This window comes from Peromyscus eremicus, chromosome 20, assembly GCF_949786415.1.
Source record: "Peromyscus eremicus chromosome 20, PerEre_H2_v1, whole genome shotgun sequence".
In the NCBI taxonomy this organism is placed as follows: domain Eukaryota; kingdom Metazoa; phylum Chordata; class Mammalia; order Rodentia; family Cricetidae; genus Peromyscus; species Peromyscus eremicus.
This window is the reverse complement of record NC_081436.1, coordinates 45360417-45378362: the sequence shown is the minus strand read 5'-3', so window position 1 is coordinate 45378362 and position 17946 is coordinate 45360417. Positions and strand designations below refer to the sequence as shown.

Sequence of the window (17946 nt, the reverse complement as noted above, 5' to 3'; positions counted from 1 at the left end):
GCCCAGGAGGAAGTGTGTCACTGTAGGACGGCTTTGAGGTTTCAAAGCCTTACACTGTTTCTAGTGTGTTCTCTGCTTCCCGATTGCAGTTTAAAATGTGAGCTCTCAGCTTCTATCCTGCCTGCCAAACCCGCTGCCTGCTGCCCTGCTCCACCATCATGGACTCTAACCCTCGGGAACCATAAGCCCAAACAAATTTTTTCTTCTGTAAGTTGCTGTTTTATCATAGCAAACAGGAATTAAGTAGAACACTGCCCTTCCCATATATTCCAACAGCAAAACTTAGACTGCTCCCAGCTTAGAAGTGCCAGCCCTACCAGAGGCACCATCCTTAGAAGTGGTGTTTATTTGGGATCAAAAGTGAAAAAAAAAAAAAAGTGACAATAATTGTGAAAATAAGACTTATTGATTCTTTAGTATAAATTCCCGTGGTAGAAAGCTTGGGAGAGAGCTAGAGAGAGAGCTTTGTACTTAAGAGCACCCGTGTGGTAGTTTACAACCATTTGTAACTTCAAGGAGTGTGATGCCCTCTTCTGGTGTCCATAGGCACTGCATAGACATGGTGCATAGGTATCCATGCATACATGTATAATACACCTAAAAAATATATATATTTTAAAAGAAAGTCTGGCCGGGCAGTGGTGGCGCACGCCTTTAATCCCAGCACTCGGGAGGCAGAGCCAGGTGGATCTCTGTGAGTTCGAGGCCAGCCTGGGCTACCAAGTGAGTTCCAGGAAAAGGCGCAAAGCTGCACAGAGAAACTCTGTCTCGAAAAAACAAAACAAAACAAAACAAAAAAAAAAAAAAAAAAAAAGAAAGTCTGGAAAAGGCAAGGAATATAAAAAAAAGATTTTAAAGTATCAACATCCCGCCGTCGAAATATTAACTTAACTTCTATTAATATTTTTCAGGGTTCATTTGTGATTATTTTAAAATACTTTGAAATTTCCAATCAGAAAGGACATGTTTGGCTGTGTTTGTGTATCAGTTTGTAGCCTGTGTTTCACCTAGGAGTACAGTTTTCTTCTTGTCTATGGTTTTGCTTTCGGGAGTTTCAGTTGGCATTGGTCTACTACAGCCAACATGGGGAAATGAAAAAAACAGTAGTACTTGAATTGTAGACAGTGCGTTGTTCTGCGTGATGAAGTAGCGTGCTGTCTTGGCTTCATCCTTCCCAAGACACCAGTCACCTTTGGATAGCAGTCTCACGCAGTGTATGCCGCTCATCCGTCTATCATTTATCAGCTCTAGGTTATCAGAGCCAGCTGCTGAGTAACAGTGCTGTGTTCAGTCAGCCGTGTTTTACTTACGAAGGCTACAGAGCACAAAAGCATTGATGTGGTGGTCTGGCTGTGCCAGAGAAGTCATACGGCACTTCCTTTTAGTATAAAGGTAAAAGTCATCTTAATGGGGACAGGAAATTCCAAAAAGCTCCAAGGTTGCCGAGATCCATGCTGATAACAAATCTTCTATATGTAAAAAAAAGAAAAATATGCAGATTTCCTTGTTGCATTTTGTAAAAGTTAGGATCAAAGTGATTGGGTGCTTAGTGCAGTTGGCAGTTACTGCTTGCATAGGAAAAGAACACAGTGTACAGAAGGGTTGATAGTATCCACTGGGCCTCTTGGAAAAATGTGCTCAGTATATTTTTCATATCCACTACATTTACTATGAATGTAATACTACAGGACACTATTTTAAAATGATGTAATACAAGAGATCCAGAGTTTAATCCTTCATTATTGAATGTCAGTTTTTCTATAATTAAAATTTTTTAAAGCTCTTCCCAGTACGTCAGTGATGGTTATTATTGAATCACGTCTTCTAAGAAGTAAAATGTATGGGTTTTCAGCGTTTTCGTACATATCTCCAAACTGCCTTCCCAAAGGATCAGCTTGCACTCATCCTGGCAGAATCTCCTGCTGCTTTCTTTGAAGACTGGAAATAGTGAAAGTGAAATTTTGGAACCGTGTTAGCAAAATTTATATTATTTATATCCTACCTTTTGCCCATTGTCATTTTGAACACTCTGACATTTGCTTGCTGGTATAGAGGAAATCTTACGTATTGAGGGTGTTGGCCTTTTTTCATTTGTTTGGTGTTCAGGACTCTTTAGCTTTTATGGATTAAGTTGTCATTTTTTCTTTGTAGACTCTCCCACTTCTTGAAGTTTTCTAGTGTGTGTGTGTGTGTGTGTGTGTGTGTGTGTGTGTGTGTGTGTGCGTGCGCGCGCGCGTGCGCGCGCCCGCACACGCTCTATTTGCTCATGTGAAAACCAAACAAGACTTTCAAAAAGTGTTTGTGGGTATCTCTTGAAGCTACTGATGTGAAATTCCCCCCTTTTATCTGAACTTTTATCATAGGATACTGCAAGGAATGAGGGGATATTTTGAAGATTCTCTTTGATCAGCAAATTTGTCTTTTAGAATGTTTTATTGCAATAGGCTTTTCTGATGTAAATGTGTTAAAACAGACTAGTAGACATTTATAATGTAAAAGGGACTAGCTAGTTTCACTGAACAACGGATTAACAGAGGCAATTTGGAAAGGGATATCTAGAAACAGTAATAGCAATAGAAATGAAAACTTTTGCTGCCTCAGTTTCCTGGTCTAAAAGCAGGGAATAGTGCTGACTTCATAGGCATCATGGAGGCTAATACGAATCATCACTTATTGTGGCCTCGTTATGTGCCAGACATGCTAAATAGTTCACATGTGTCCTGCTGCTGATATATATGAGGTAGATATTTCCTCTTGTGGATTAGAAATTGAAGGACAGTGAGATGAAGTGCAGTGTCCCATAGCTCAGAAGCCAGAGACAGACTTTGATTCTTTGAGCCATTCTTTATCTAATTTGGGGATCTCTTAAGTTGGAAGACACAGCATTTTGTTTTTCTTCTAAGGATCTTGGCTTTCTGTCATTATTAATAAGATTATATGAAGCCCAACATATATAATGAATATATGCCAGTAAGTAAAATTTTAAAAATAAGCATATGTATTAATGGTAATATAAACATTTTAAGTATATCTCCAAATTTGAGGAAAAGCTCTAAGTTGATACCACTTCTAATAATTCTTTTAAGTGAATATATGTAGAGTTTCAGGATTTTGAATAAACTTTTGTTATGCTATTTGAAATTTGGCAAATGTAAATTATGTCAAGCTGACCAATAAAAAGCAAATGCATAAACAATACTAAGTTGAGTTAATCATTTATTAAAAGTACTTAATATAGGCAAGTATTTTTATCAACAACCACAAAGCTGAAGGACTTACTACCTCAAGTCTTTTGGTAGTGATTGAGACATCTTGCTTAAAGGTACACCACACACCCAACTTTTCTTTGAGAAAGAAGTGTTCAGAAACACAGATCTTGAGCAATTGTATACCTGTCCTTATGGAAACATAAATGATGTACTATGAATGACCTCATACCATATGCAAATATTCACTTAATCCGTCTAGTCTATCTGTCTATGTGGAAACGTAAGTGATATACTGTGAATGACCTCACACCATATGCAGATCTTCCCTTGGTCTGTATACCTGTCCTTATAGAAATAAATGATTATCAAGAATGATCGCACACCATGTGCAAATATTAACAATTTGGATCACAGTCCTTTATTTAAAACCACAGAACACACAGAAGAAAATAAAAACCTTCACCTTTGGATAAAACAAGGCTTTCCTAGAAAGGACACAAAAAGTGTAGACTTTAATAAATTAGAATAATAATAACATTCTATTTTAGTTCTGCTCTTGAAAATATACCGTAATCAGGGAGAAATTGTCTACAATGCACAAGAAACTCTTAGGACTTAATAATAAGATATAACCCAATTTTTTTAAATGTGCAAAAATTCTTAGAAAAACATTTTTCAAGAGAAGACACCAGAACAGAGATAAGCCAGGTAAAGGTGTTTAACCTGATTAATCAAATACAAATTAATGCTGTAAATATCCACTAAGAGGGATGAAATTTTCAAACTGACAATACAATGTTGTGACTGTGTGTCACTGTTGGAAATCTTCATGCTGTTGGTAGGAATGGAAAATGATCGACTACTTCCTATGAAGCTAAGTTTACAGTAATTATACAACCCAACAATTCTTTAACCACAAGAAAAATTAAGACATGTATGCAAGGAATCCACAATACCAGTTTGGTTCTCAATAATGCCAAATGGAATGTATTGATAAGCCAACATTGTAAAAAAGTTTCTACAGTGAAATACTGCTTTATAACATCAAGGAATAGACCTCTGCTTCAGGCAGCAAAATGAATTACTCTAAAAATATTAATCTGAAAAGAAAATGACAAAATATGAAATTATCAAAATGGTCACAGAAAACAAAATAGTTTTCTCGGCCCAGATGTTGGAGTGATTGACTAGAAACAGTGATGTGAGTGTTCTAGGTCTCAACTGTGGTGGTGACGCTGGTCTAAACATTGACCAAACAGCTCAGCAAATTGTTGTTCATGTACCATATAATGACAGACATGTGCAGTAAGGGTCCCATAAGAGTCTGTCCTTGGGTAGCATTGTAATTTTTCATTGTGTAAATATACAGTGAGTAATAATTAAGTCACCTAACAGAACATAACCCCTGCGGTTAAGCAGTACAGGACTGCTCTTACAGATGCTGCATGGATTTTAAGTATTCTCTTTAAATATTTAAAATTTTAAAACCCACAATTTGGATTTTAAGTATTCTCTCAGGATTTTAGCTCAGGAGAGTCAGTCTGCCTTGATTTCCTTTCTTAACTCTATTGCCTTCAGAAAATGTCTGTTCCCTGTGCCCAGAAACCCTTGATTCAATATACTTGGTTTCATTTTGTGTTTTCTATTGCATTAGTACTATCCAGCCAGTTCTTGCTCTCTTCATTGGTCCTTTCATTCCTGTAATGACATATGTGAGGCCAAGTAACTTTACTAAGAGGTTTATCTGACTCACAGTTCTGGAAGTTCAAGGACATGACATCAGCATCAGGATCTGGTAAGGACATCATGCAGATTGGTGGATTAGGGGCAACAGTATGTATAAGAAGAGCTTGAACACACCTCCAGACTTGTCCTTTTACAACAGCTCTCTAGAGAGAGGTAACTCAGGGTCCCAGGAGAACTCCTTTAAGGACAGTGCCCCCACTGACCTAAGGACTTTTAACCAAACTCCACCTTTTAAAGCTCCTACCACACCAAATACCATAATGAGGACCAAGCTTCTAACACATGAACTCTTTTTTTTATTTTTTTTATTTTTGTTTTTCGAGACAGGGTTTCCCTGTGTAGCTTTGCGCCATTCCTGGAACTCACTTGGTAGCCTAGGCTGGCCTCGAACTCACAGAGATCCGTCTGGCTCTGCCTCCCAAGTGCAGGGATTAAAGGCGTGTGCCACCACTGCCCGGCCCAACACATGAACTCTTAAGGGATAAAGTGCAAACACATACAGTTTCACAGGAATCCATCAATAGTCATCATGTGGTTAACTGTGTGCCTTGTGGTCTATACTCATTACCAAGAAGAAAAGCTCCCAAAGATGTCTGTTGCTGCAGGCCATGTGAACTTCAGGGTAGCCTGTGTGGTGGGGTAAGGTGGAGCTATGAGAGTATGTGTTTGTGTGTGTGTGTGTGTGTGTGTGTGTGTGTGTGTGTGTAGATCATTTCCAATAGACCCCATTGGTACCTTGGAAATTGTCTTGTTGGCACTGCATTGGCACAATAATTGTGGTGTCGAAGATTTTTCAGTCAAACCCACTGCTCAAACAAACCACTGCCTGGCGTTTTAGATACCCGGTTGGGATTACCAAGTTCATCTCTGCCCTGTGTCCCGGCAGGGCCTGGCCTGGACTCCCAGCAAAGAGGTCTGACTGGATCCTCCTCATCAGGCCTGCATCGGAAGGGTAGTTACAGACTGTAACATCAGTCTTAGTCACTTGGCTCCTGCTGTGTGATAGAACACCATGACCAAGGGAATTTATAGGAGAGTTTATTTGGGTTTACCATTACAGAGGTGAAGAGTCCATCATGGCAGGGATGTATTGGCAGCCAAGGGGCAGACATGACAGTGGGCACACAGAGCTGTGAGCTCACATCTTCAAACGCAAGTACAAAGAAGAGTGAGTTGGAAGTGACATAAGCTTTTTGAAGCCTGTCCCTATAATGTACTTCCTCCAGCAAGATTACACCACATAATCCTCCCCACACAGCAAGAGAGTCTTCGTGGAAAGGTGAATATTTAGAGAGAACCGGAGCTAGGAAGAGTGTGTTTATGAGCACTGGTGTTAGCCTATCTTACTCAGTGGGCAAGTGAAAAAAACCCACTGCATTATTCAAGGTTCTCTACATGATCAGAAGTGGTAGAACAAATCCCTCCATGTATGGAGAAAGTGGATTTATTAGAATGTCTCACAAACTGTGGTTCAGGTATTCCAACAATGGCTGCTACCACTACCAACTGGGGACCAAGTATTCGAATGCCCAAGGGTATGTGAGATATTTCTTATTCAAACTCTCACATTTTCCCTCTACAATTTTCATATTCAAATTCTACTTAGCCACTATGTTATCCTCATACTTTTTCTTCTTTTATGAATGACCCAGAAAAATATCTAAAAATAAAAAGTGGTCAACAATGTTTCAAGTAAACAAGAAAGCAGGCACAAAGGAAAATTGTGATTACCTAGGCAATGGGTAGGGAATTCGAGCATACATTATTTAATAGGAGAAAAACTTCATGGGACAAGAAGCAAAGGAGGACCCGAGCAGAGCTGCACACACCCTGGGGCTGTGCTCCAGAAGGGGAACCTGGCTGGTGAGTTGTTCTATGTTTACTAAGCTTTTTGTCAGAATGACCTTGATAGGTACGTGGAAGACAAGGAAGGTATAAGCAGAGCTTTGACTTTAGCAGTTAGGGACTCACTTGCCTCCCAGGGAGTGGTGCTGAAAGTTCCTGCTCTTTAGAATGGGAAGTTGAGGCCATTTGCAGCCTCTTTTCTGTGGGAAGCAGAGAGCCACAGGGCGCAGCTAGGTCAGTGAGGCTGTGTGATGGTGGGATGTTGAGAAACGCTGTTGCCTGAAGAGCCTGGAGGTTTATATACATATATGAAAGAGGCCAACATAATATATATGTATTTTTGTATAGACAGAAAGAATGAAAATAACCATCCAGAGAGAAGAATATAGAACATTAAATAGTTTTACAAAGCCTTGGGCCTTCCCATCAACATTGGTAGTTTTCATTTCCCTAATACCCACATCTAAGCTAGCAATAAGGTATCAAAGACACAGTGTGAGCTGGAACCTAGAACTTCAGGATATTGTAACTGTTCTGCTGTCCTGGAACCTTATCCTGAACACAGGCGAGAGGTCACACCGAGTAGACCCAACATGCCTGTCTGATAGCCAGCACCCGCTGCAGACCTGTGCATATGGTGTTAAGGACCTCCCCATCTAGTGCAATGCTCCATCCAAATACGGCCCCATGAGTGAGCCCAGGCAACTATCTGGCGATGGGAGGAGGAACTAGCCTCCCAAGGCCACCATAGTGAACCATAATGCCTTTTGTTGTGCCAAGCCCCCAGGTTGTAAGATGATCATTAAGTTTCATTGACATCCAAAAATGAACTGCAAGAAAGAAGGTTGCAAAGACTTCCGTTCTCAAGGCTTAGTTAAAGAACGAGGGAATCGCTTGCTTTTTGGCCCGTTTTCCTTTCTTGTGAGACACAGATAGCACGCAGAGGAAGAAATCCCCATCCTCCATCGCGCTACAGATGAGGGTTATAAAGCAGAACAGCTGCAATTAATGGGGCATTATTGAAGGTCTTTCTTGGTCATTGCCTTTGGGTTCTTGTGAGAAAATGGGCTTTATTCATCCAAGAATTGTAACTAAAAGTTGCTAAAAATATAACTGGCTTTCTTTCCTTTCAACATTCCTAGGCCCCAGTCCAAGCCAAGACAGAACTGCAGCCTTCAGGCCAAGCGTGAGAGCAGGGCAGTCCCCGCCGCCGGAGACTGGAATCATCCTGAGAAGCTGTATTCCTGGCTTGCCTTTCCCTCGTCCAGCTGCCAAAAAGCAGTAGATGGTCTGATTTTGCTCAGTTCCCCTTGCCTTCTTTCCCTCACCAAGTTTCCCTGTTTCCCCTTGTCCCTGGCACCTTCTACACTCCTTGATACAACGCTGATCAGTGTCCTCTGTATGGAGGCTTAGATGCTTCCAAAAATAGAGGTCTTGTTTGTAATCAGGGAGAGAGAGAGAGAGAGAGAGAGAGAGAGAGAGAGAGAGAGAGAGAGAGAGAACAGAAAGTCAAAACAGAGGTTCCTGCTGTTTTTCTGTTATCATGTAAATGCGACGCTGTACCCTCTGTGGACATGGTTTAATCATTTAATGAGCTATTAAACTTGTTTCCCCAACTGAAATCAAATTTAGTGTCATTTAGAGGACAGTAGGTAAAATAATAATTGATTTATGGTCACATATTCAAACAGTTCTGCTATTCAAATTTTTATAAAGACAGGCTAAAAATAATATTTGCCATTCTCAGAATTTAGCCACAGAAAGAGCCCTTTTAAAAGAAGAATTTTCAAATTTACATTTAAGAAGTCCATGTAACATTGATTGAAGGGCTTTAGGTAAGACCCATGATCCCTGGACCCATTTCCCAGCAGTAACTTACAGCAGGGGCCCTGTTACATTTTTATTTTTTATTTTTTATTTTTTTATTTTTTTGGTTTTTCGAGACAGGGTTTCTCTGTGTAGCTTTGCGCCTTTTCCTAGAACTCACTTGGTAGCCTAGGCTGGCCTCGAACTCACAGAGATCCGCCTGCCTCTGCCTCCCAAGTGCTGGGAGTAAAGGCGTGCGCCACCACTGCCCGGCACATTTTTATTTTTTATTTATTTATTTTATTTATTTATTTATTTTACAATGTTCCCCTCCAGATATTCTTTTTCAAGCAGGAACACGTTATACATGTATCCATTGTTTCTCCATGCTCAAACCTACGTGCCCTTTCTGCACCAATCATCTTCCTATGTCACACTCCTAGATGCTGTCATTATAGGTGTGTGCCGTTGTTCCCAGATCTAAATATTTTTAGTTTTCTGTTTGGTGTCATGAGTGAAATTAATAATGCTCTTGAATGAAGGTCACGAGAAAACAAAACTAGAAGCAGAGACCAAAGAGACAGCCAATCATTCAATGGCAGCAGGGAAATCCTCTGTCAAATGGAATGTCCCAGGATGGATGGTGAATGCTGTAGCCTGGTCTCAGCCAAGAACACAAAGAGAACAGCAGACAATTGTCTGCTCAGTCCCTCCGGACTGGGAACTTTAATCTGCCCTCTCAAATTTAGATTCCCCGCAGTTTTTATTTTGCACAGGGTTTCCAAGTGCTGTCCTTTGAGCAAAACAGCTGCCATTTTCCTCAGGTCAGCCATGCTTGCTTGCAAGAGTCCACCGCAAGAAGGGTGTGGGGAGGGTGGCTGGACCTCCTCTGAGACTCCATCTGATCCCCTCTGTACCTTCTAGCTATTTGTATGCAGTTCTGCTCTCATTGTACGTGACCTTGGGTCAGGGAGGTGCTAGAGTATCTAAGTTGGGAAAGGTTCACTATAGGAGGAATCACCATCCATATGGCTATGAAGTAGTTATTATCCATGCTAAGTGGAGATTTCCCTGGGTTCTTTCCTGTAAGAAGTTCTTCAAACTATGCTCTGTGAGTAAGCCCAATAAACTCACTGGTTTCCTGGCTTTAACTTTTATGGAATGAGACCTTGGTTTGTTATTGGGAGCTTCTGAAGAGGGGGAATATATTGTTTATACTTGCACAGGGAAGAGATTCTCACAATATTCAGGTTATTTCTTTTAGCAACTCTTCAGGAAGACAAGCCTATGCCCCACAGAGTGGCTTTTGATCCTAGTCTGGAACTGACAGATGAGAGAACTCAGAAAGTCAGGTATGCATCTTTCGGTTGCCTGGTGGCTGAGCTAAGGGAGCAATGTTTTTAGGCGAGCAACTCATTTCCTCTAAGCAGAAACACTTAGTTCAAGCAGAACCAGCTATGGGGTCTACACTTAAAGAAGCATCTGGAAGAGTAGGAGACAGATAGTGTATTCCAGGGATCTGAAGAGGTACATGGGGTGTGTCCAAAGCAGTGATGTAACCTCCCCTGTGGGGGGGGCCATCCCACCCCCACTTTTTTCACTCTTGGGTAGAAGCAGCAGAGTATAGAGGAGAGAGAAACAGAAAATACAGGATATCCTCAAGAGGGCCTGGATCCTAATCTATTGGGTCTTGACTATCTCTGCCAAAGGGTTTTTAAAGGAATGCTAAGGAGTGGAGCAAAAGACCTCCCCCAAGGACAGCCCAGTGCCGACCATCTCAGACACCTGTACTCAGGCCTGTGGTCCAATCATCCTCATTATGCAGACCTGCTGGGTAAAGCTACTAGAAACCTAAATGGGCTCCAACACTCCCCGTAGACTCAGATCCTTTAGGAGTTGCTACCTCCTAAATGTAACGTTGTGGTCAGTTTCAACTTGACTTGGAGGCACATTTTTTGAGGCATATCTATGAGAGTGTTTCTAGAGAAGTTTACTTGAGAAGACTAGAGTCTCTCAAACTGTGAGCCAAAATCTTTCCTCCATTTAGTTGGCTTCTTTGATGGGTATGTGGTCACAGCAACAAGAAAATTAACGACTACAGAGGCACTTAAGGAGAAAATGCTGGTAATGTGTATTTCAGTAAGAAGGGGTATCCATGCACTATTAAGACAAAACAATCGAATTTCAATTTACATCTAGATTTGTTAATGAAGGAGCAATGAATAAGGCAGTTTGTATTGATAGCCCAATATCACATGCAGACATATAGTGACTTTCTTCTTCTTCTTCTTCTTCTTCTTCTTCTTCTTCTTCTTCTTCTTCTTCTTCTTCTTCTTCTTCTTTTTTCTTCTCCTCCTCCTCCTCTTCCTCCTCCTTCTTTTTATAAAATGGTACCAACTTTTGGTAATCCATGAGCAAAACAAAACCACCATCCTTCTTTCAAACCCATGGTAGTTCATATCTAGAAAATCTAGGGTATATTTAATCAAAATATTTGCATGAATAAAATGAAATCAAGGTCTAGGCTCAGATATCAACAGGGATTTTCATCTCTAAGAATCTCAGAGGTCACAGAAAATGTACGGAGAAATGCTTCCATTTGATGAAGAGCCATCGCCAGTGGGGATGTCCAGCAACTCTCACTAAGTATCAATTGCAAGTGCTCTCATCCTACTCAGTGTGATACCCAATAGCAGATTCCTGAAATGCCCCTAGTTGAGCACAGTGAGCATGGAGGGCTTGGACAGCGATTATGGCTCTTCATGAGAACCTCACAGGGGATTTGAATCTTGCTGAGATTTTACTGACTTTGTCTATGCCAATGCTGACATTTGCAGAACATGGACACATATCAGTGTGCCAGCTATTAGTGTACCTGAGTACTGTACTAATATCATTTACATATTGACCTTTTGCAGCTGGTTATAAATGCTGCAAAGATAATCTTTCTACACCAGTTTCTGTGCACCTCTGCAATCAAATTTCATAGTCAAAAGGTATGTGTTTTTAAATTTTTTATAGGTTTGTCAAATTGCTCTCTAAATTATTGTCAAATGTTCTTATTGGTGGCTTTATCTATGCCTGTTCTGACCTTCCATCACTAAGATATCTGAGAAGGTTTTTAATCTTGGTCTTTTTTTAAAGATGAAAATGAGGATTTTTCAAATGTCCCATTAAAAGCTATCTTTGGCTTATATTACATTAGTTGGTTGCTATCAGCCTTGATTCGTGTCTGTATGTAGGACATTCCTGTGGAAGAGAAATTGGACTTCCAGTATTTTCTACAGTAGAACAGGGGTCATGAGTGAAGGGTAGACAAATAGAAGTTTTGGCGCCAAGAATGGAAGATGTTTCAAACAACTCTAGCCAGCCAGCAAATGAGTGGGTCTGCCTGGAGAGATAAGGCGTGCTTGCCTCATACTGGAAATTTTCAATTTCAGGCTGGATGGACAACACCAATGTGTTCAAGGAAAGACTCCCGAGTTCAGTGGCATGTGTAACAAGGTCAGTGTAGCTCACGGTGCAGCGTCTGGGACATAGTGTATATGTAAGATGAGTTTAGGTGGTATGAGCTTTAAAACAGTTTTAATTGGTGTCTGTTCAGTTTTCTACATTGACATCAAGTTGCTGTGTTACCAGCAGATCATGCACCTTAATGTACAAAGATGGAGCCACCGATATAAACTCTGGGCAGAAATAGGCTTCACAGCTTCTAGGTCTTTTGAAACCTCAGACTCTATGGATCTAAATCTAACCTCAACCCTGCTAAAGTTTCAGTTAGTACAATGACTTCTAAATACCAGCCTGTTACATTTATTGCAAGAAATTGCAACAGAAACCAACTGTAGTACAACAGAGAATTGAAGTATTTGGAGCTTGGTGCAGGGGTCACGTTTTAGTTAGAAATGAGAGCTCTAAATTGTAGATGAAAACCTATCTGATACTACATTCAAATTAATAATTAGGGGTTGAGGAATCTGTCATCGTTTGATACATTGAGAATCAACTGTATGTGTTTTAAATAGACTCTGAAATAAAATGAACACAGGTGTTGTTAATGGCATTCCTTTACCCCATCAATGTTTCTAAGATCAATCTTGATTGAAAAGTAAAATGGTCTGTCTTCACATGAAGTCACCATTCAGTCAGTTCAACCCATGCTGGACTTAAAATATAAGCTTATACATTGGAGATCTGAGGCAAATATTTATTTAGTTTATATATAAATTGTACATGATGTCCATGGGGCTATAAACACAGGCAGATTTAAAAAACCAATTCAAGATACACCCAAAAATCACTCCCATGCCTCATTGATGCCATTCATTAAATACCTCTATCTGGGTAGTTCATAATAATTGTATAGTTTGATTTCTATTATTTAGTTCATGTTATAAAAAAAATGTCATCGCTATCTCCCTGGCATTCTTTAAATGTCAATAAGATGAGTAGCACAGACATATTACCAGACCAATGAATTTACCCTCCTGGCAACTGAGCAAGCATCTATTAAGTAAGGATTGTTTATCTGCACTGCTTTTCATTTAGGTACAAGCGTTATCAGTTCTCTGATTCACAGAACTAGGAACAAAACAAACTGGAAAAAAGATCTCCCAAATGACTAATTTGATTCATTGACCAAGACATGAGGCAGACTTAGTTTGTGTCATACACACTAACACCTAAGACAAGATGAAAAATACACTGTAAAGCCATTATTTAAATATAATCTTTAAAATCCAAGCTGGGAAATAATAGTGGATATCTAAAACTGACTCATCATAGCCACTCAGATAGGATATACTTTAATTAGGAGGAAAAAATCATTCATATACACAGTTCTCTTAGTAAAATTTTCTATTTGTTGCTAACAACACATTTTAATTTGCTTCAGAAAATGCATTGATCTTATTCAAATATATTTTTCCTAAAATATAAATATTTAAATTAAAATTTTAAAAATGGAGAAGACAGCTTTTGTTGACTCTTATGCAGATATCAATCTAAAACTTAAGCAACAAAGAAACAATGTCTGTAATTATGACCAATTTAATTTGTCTATAAATATATAATAGAATCTTTGCAACTTGAATAATTAACTCAAACTTCATGTAGTACCGAGCACCTTAGATTACATATTGTTGAATGAAACTATTGGTATTAATATATGTATCATATTATTTACAATACATAAGTATAGTTCTTTTGTATAACAACATTCCAGTGATTTTTGAAAATATATAGTGTGAAAGTGTGCAATACAATTTACAAATGCATCACCGCTTTCCCACAGTATTAAAGCTGGCCTTCACTTTTCAACATTTTAAAATTAGAAACCAACCAAAAGTCAATGTCCTCTGGCGGTATTTCCTAAAGCATTGTCTATAAAAACTACTAGCTTCACAGAGGCCCCATTACACCCTATTACAAAGAAGGGCAAAGATGGAACTTTCACCCCTACCTTGAAGATTGTGAACAGTGAAGACAAGGATTTTGGGGGGAGCTGGCAACCCCAACAAGGGCCTAACATGTCTCAAGTTGCTACTTAGCAAATATTTTTACCGCCAAGCTCCTAAATCATCTCTCCAGTGAGAACACTGCTCAACATGTCTCTTGGAAATGGTGTTGTATGGGATGTGCTTTGGGGAAATGATGGTTTAAAATACAACTGCAATTCAATAAACGCACGAATCTGAAGAAGCTTAATCACAGGCATTTAGGCAGTTTCACTTTGCATAGGCATCTGCTAGACTATGACTCTTCCAGCACACGGGCAGAACACAGAGCATGTGCTAATGTAAAACTACATGGAAAAGAAGGACTAAAAATTCATAAATCCTATGACTAATCTTCAGGGTTTGTGAAAAGTAATTCCAAAATCAAATAATGGGTATAGCTTTTAGTGAATGAATCTTGAAACATTAAAAAAAAAAAAAAGCATTAAGTCTTAATAGGCTAGATAGTACCTCAAAATATGGTTGTAGAAAAATATCAGGTCATTATATTATTCCCCTGGAATTCCAAAATTAATGTAGATGCTATCTGTAGATTTGATTATACTTCTGGTTCTATAAACAGCGTCATCAAGACTGAGAGATAGCCTCCCTTACTTTGAAATGCACATTAGGTGAGCACGGGCAGAAACAAGGACCACTGAAAGGTACTTCCACCAAAAACTGTGAGATGCAGACAATTAAACACCAACTATGTGACCAGTGGTGTGTGTGTGTGTGTGTGTGTGTGTGTGTGTGTGTGTGTGTGTGTGTGTAATGGCAAGCTTTTAAAAATTGCCCAGAATTTGATTTTTGTAAATAAGGGTACCGATTTCAGCTATGAGACAGCATCCATGGTATAAGTGTAGTCTCAGAATTAATTACCATTTGTGTATACAACTCTCCAGGAAAGCTTTGCAACTGCAACAGTCCACATGGGCTCAGATTCCGCCTGCTTAAAGCTCATGTCAGTATCCAATGCTTTATTTCATTTCTGTCCAGCATACGCGGATGAGAACACTTTGGAATCACTCTATACCAACTGAAAGATAACTCATTAGGAAAATTAAGTAACAGATGCTTCATTCTTAAATAAAAGGTGGGTTTCTTTTTACTTTTCCTCATCTTTTGTCTTTTCTTTCTTTCTTTTTTTCTTTTGCCTACCAATGAACGTCAGCTCAACTTGGGTCAGGACATAAATCACAATAAAGCAAGGGATCAGTACCAGGGGACAGAAGAATAGGTGAAACTATCCGTTTCTCATCTGCTCAGCCCTGGCTTACCGGGGTGAACCCGTTGCCTAGAAACTGGTGTGATTAAGATCTGCACATGCTGTTGTGACGGCCATGTCCTTGGCGGTCATCATTTAGAAGGATAGGCTGTGGGTTTCCACTTGCCCTTACCCCCTTTAGCCTTGTTCTGCTCTAAGAAGCTCTCTGTTCTGACAACCCTCATGGTATTTTCTTCAGGGAGTCCTTTGTGGTTCCTGAAACTGACGGAGGAGCCTGGGATATTACACATGACTCCCGAGACCCGAAGCTGGCTGTGCATGCTCCGTCTGGTGCATTGCCTGATGTCACACTCCTGTGGTGCTGCAGCCTTCCTCCCCTTAAGGCAAGTCGCCCCTCCATTCAGGCCACCAAGCCCAGTCTTGTAATCTTAGCAGACAGAAAGGAATGGATGATGAAAACGATCGGCTTGGGGCAGGAGTGAAGGTCCAGTTGCTGAAATTTAAAGAGAAGAGAGCACGAGAGATTTTTCAGTTAATGCTTGATGTAGCATAGTGATTTTCCCATCAAGCCAATCTATACACACTTCTAACTTTGGAGCGTTAAATAGAGCGATGCTGTCCTCAAATCTTTGCTCTCATTGAGATAAGGGAATAACGCTCCAAACCTGTTCCTTACATCTCCAATACCTTTGTGTCTAAAATAAACATAAAATAAATATTGATAGGACCCTTCTTCATTATCTACACCATTTATTTTCAGTTCCACAATAGTGATGCTGATGCAGAGTTTCGTACAGCAGGCAGCAGTTCCAATTTCACATCTCAAGCTGTTTGGTTCTTTTTGACAGTTTTTAAAATGTCTAACCTTGGCCAACTCACTTAAAATTCTTCTCAGCCCTACTAATATGCGAGGTAATTAGAGTATTAAATGGGATCCTGCATGGGAAACTGCTTTGTGAATTGTGAATACAGAGCTCATGCTCAGCATCCTCGTCTTTGCCATCCTCTACTCTTGAACCATTGCAGACATACCCCTTACATCTCTCTTATGGTGACGTCTGAAGTCCTAGCCTTCTCGGTGTGGTTTCTGCACAGCCCAGGGCATGCCTGGCTAGAGCATCAAACACCTTCCGAAGGTGAATTATCACTTGACCTAAGTTAGAAAAATTTAGGAAACTTTCAGATTCCCTTCTGCTGCCCCAAGTTTTGTTCTGATGGTGGCACTTCTGTGCAACGGGAGCAAAATGAGTGTGCAATTAACATCTACCACACTTAAGATGGTATTGTTATAGGGTGGTGTCTTGGTTTCCTTTTTATTATTTGTTGCCATGATAAAACATTCTTACAAAGGCAACTTAAGGGTATATTTTAACTCAGAGTTGAAAGCACAGTCCATCATGGAGGGGTAGTCAAGGCAGCAGGAGCTTGAAACGGCTGGGCTGGTCACATTGCGTCCCCAAACAGGAACAGGGATGAATGTATGCTGCTGCTCTAGGATCCTGGCTAGGGAATGGTGTAGTGGGTAGCTGTTCCAGCTTTAATCTTGAAGCACCACCCTAGTGAGGCAGCTGGTAACTGCCACACCTACCTAGGACCTGCCCCTGGGGCGTGGCAGGGACAGGAGCCCTTAAGACCTGAGATCCGGATGTGCTGGCCCTCTTAGTTCCTCATGATCCTGGATGCTGGATGGCAGACTGAGTCAGAGTTCTTCAGAGAACCCCGCTGGACTGCACCTCACCTCTCCCAGATCCTGTAACCAGCCCCTTTACTGGCTGTAAGTTACCCCCAAATAAACCTCCTTTTAACTACATGGAGTTGCCTTGTTAAATCCCCACATTAGAATGGTGCCACCCATTGTGGCTTGGGTGGGTGGGTGGGTGGTTTCCATCTCACTTAATGATAATCCCTCACAGTCAAATCCCTAAGAGGTAGCAATTGTCAATGTTGCCATTTTTCATATGAAAACAACTAAGATCTAGAGATGCTTTAAACTTTATGAAACCACAGCCTTTACAGTCAATCAGGAATCATGGACTCACACTCAAGTCTATCTGACATCATAGCTAGAGATTAATTACCTTATCCCATGCCACTAAAAAAAAAAAGGACAGGGTTTGAAAAGTCACATTAAAAACTGTCTGCCTCAGTCTCTGTAGTTTATGGATAGGGTGACTTGAATCCCAAGTAATAAAAGGAGCACATTAGCATTGGACACAAGCAAGAATAAAACAAGAGACTAATTCCTGTTTGTTTCCACTTTGCTATAAAGGAGTTGTCTTTAAGAGCACAGATGGATAGTTGGTAGACCAGGAACAAATGAGATGTGTTTTAACGACAGGGATTTTCATGTCACTACCTCATTTGAGTCATGGTTTCAGGTTACATTTAAAGAACTGGAATACAGAAATATAAAAATACAAAATTCAGAGGATTCCTGAGACTCCACTGAAAAATGGAAGGCGTTCTCAGACGGTGAGGAAGGACCTGCTGTCAGCCTTGCTCTTGGCCATGATCACCACTGCCAAGTCTCCGTAACAACAGCCTGGGTTTACACTGAGGTCAGCAGTATCGCGGGGTGTGAAACTGTCTTGAGCTGAGGTAAAAGGCCCTTTAACTC

At 40.3% G+C, this 17946-nt stretch overlaps 1 protein-coding gene across 1 annotated transcript in view; it reads right to left on the bottom strand.

The window, feature by feature from the left end:
• Nucleotides 1–14684: 14684 nt before the first annotated feature.
• Sntb1 (syntrophin beta 1) overlaps nt 14685–17946 on the bottom strand; it is a 250803-nt gene continuing 247541 nt past the window's right edge. Inside the window, exon 7 of the mRNA XM_059247361.1 lies at nt 14685–15822. Within this exon, the coding sequence (XP_059103344.1) occupies nt 15730–15822 (93 nt within the window). The 3' untranslated portion in view covers nt 14685–15729. The remainder of the gene's footprint in view (nt 15823–17946) is intronic.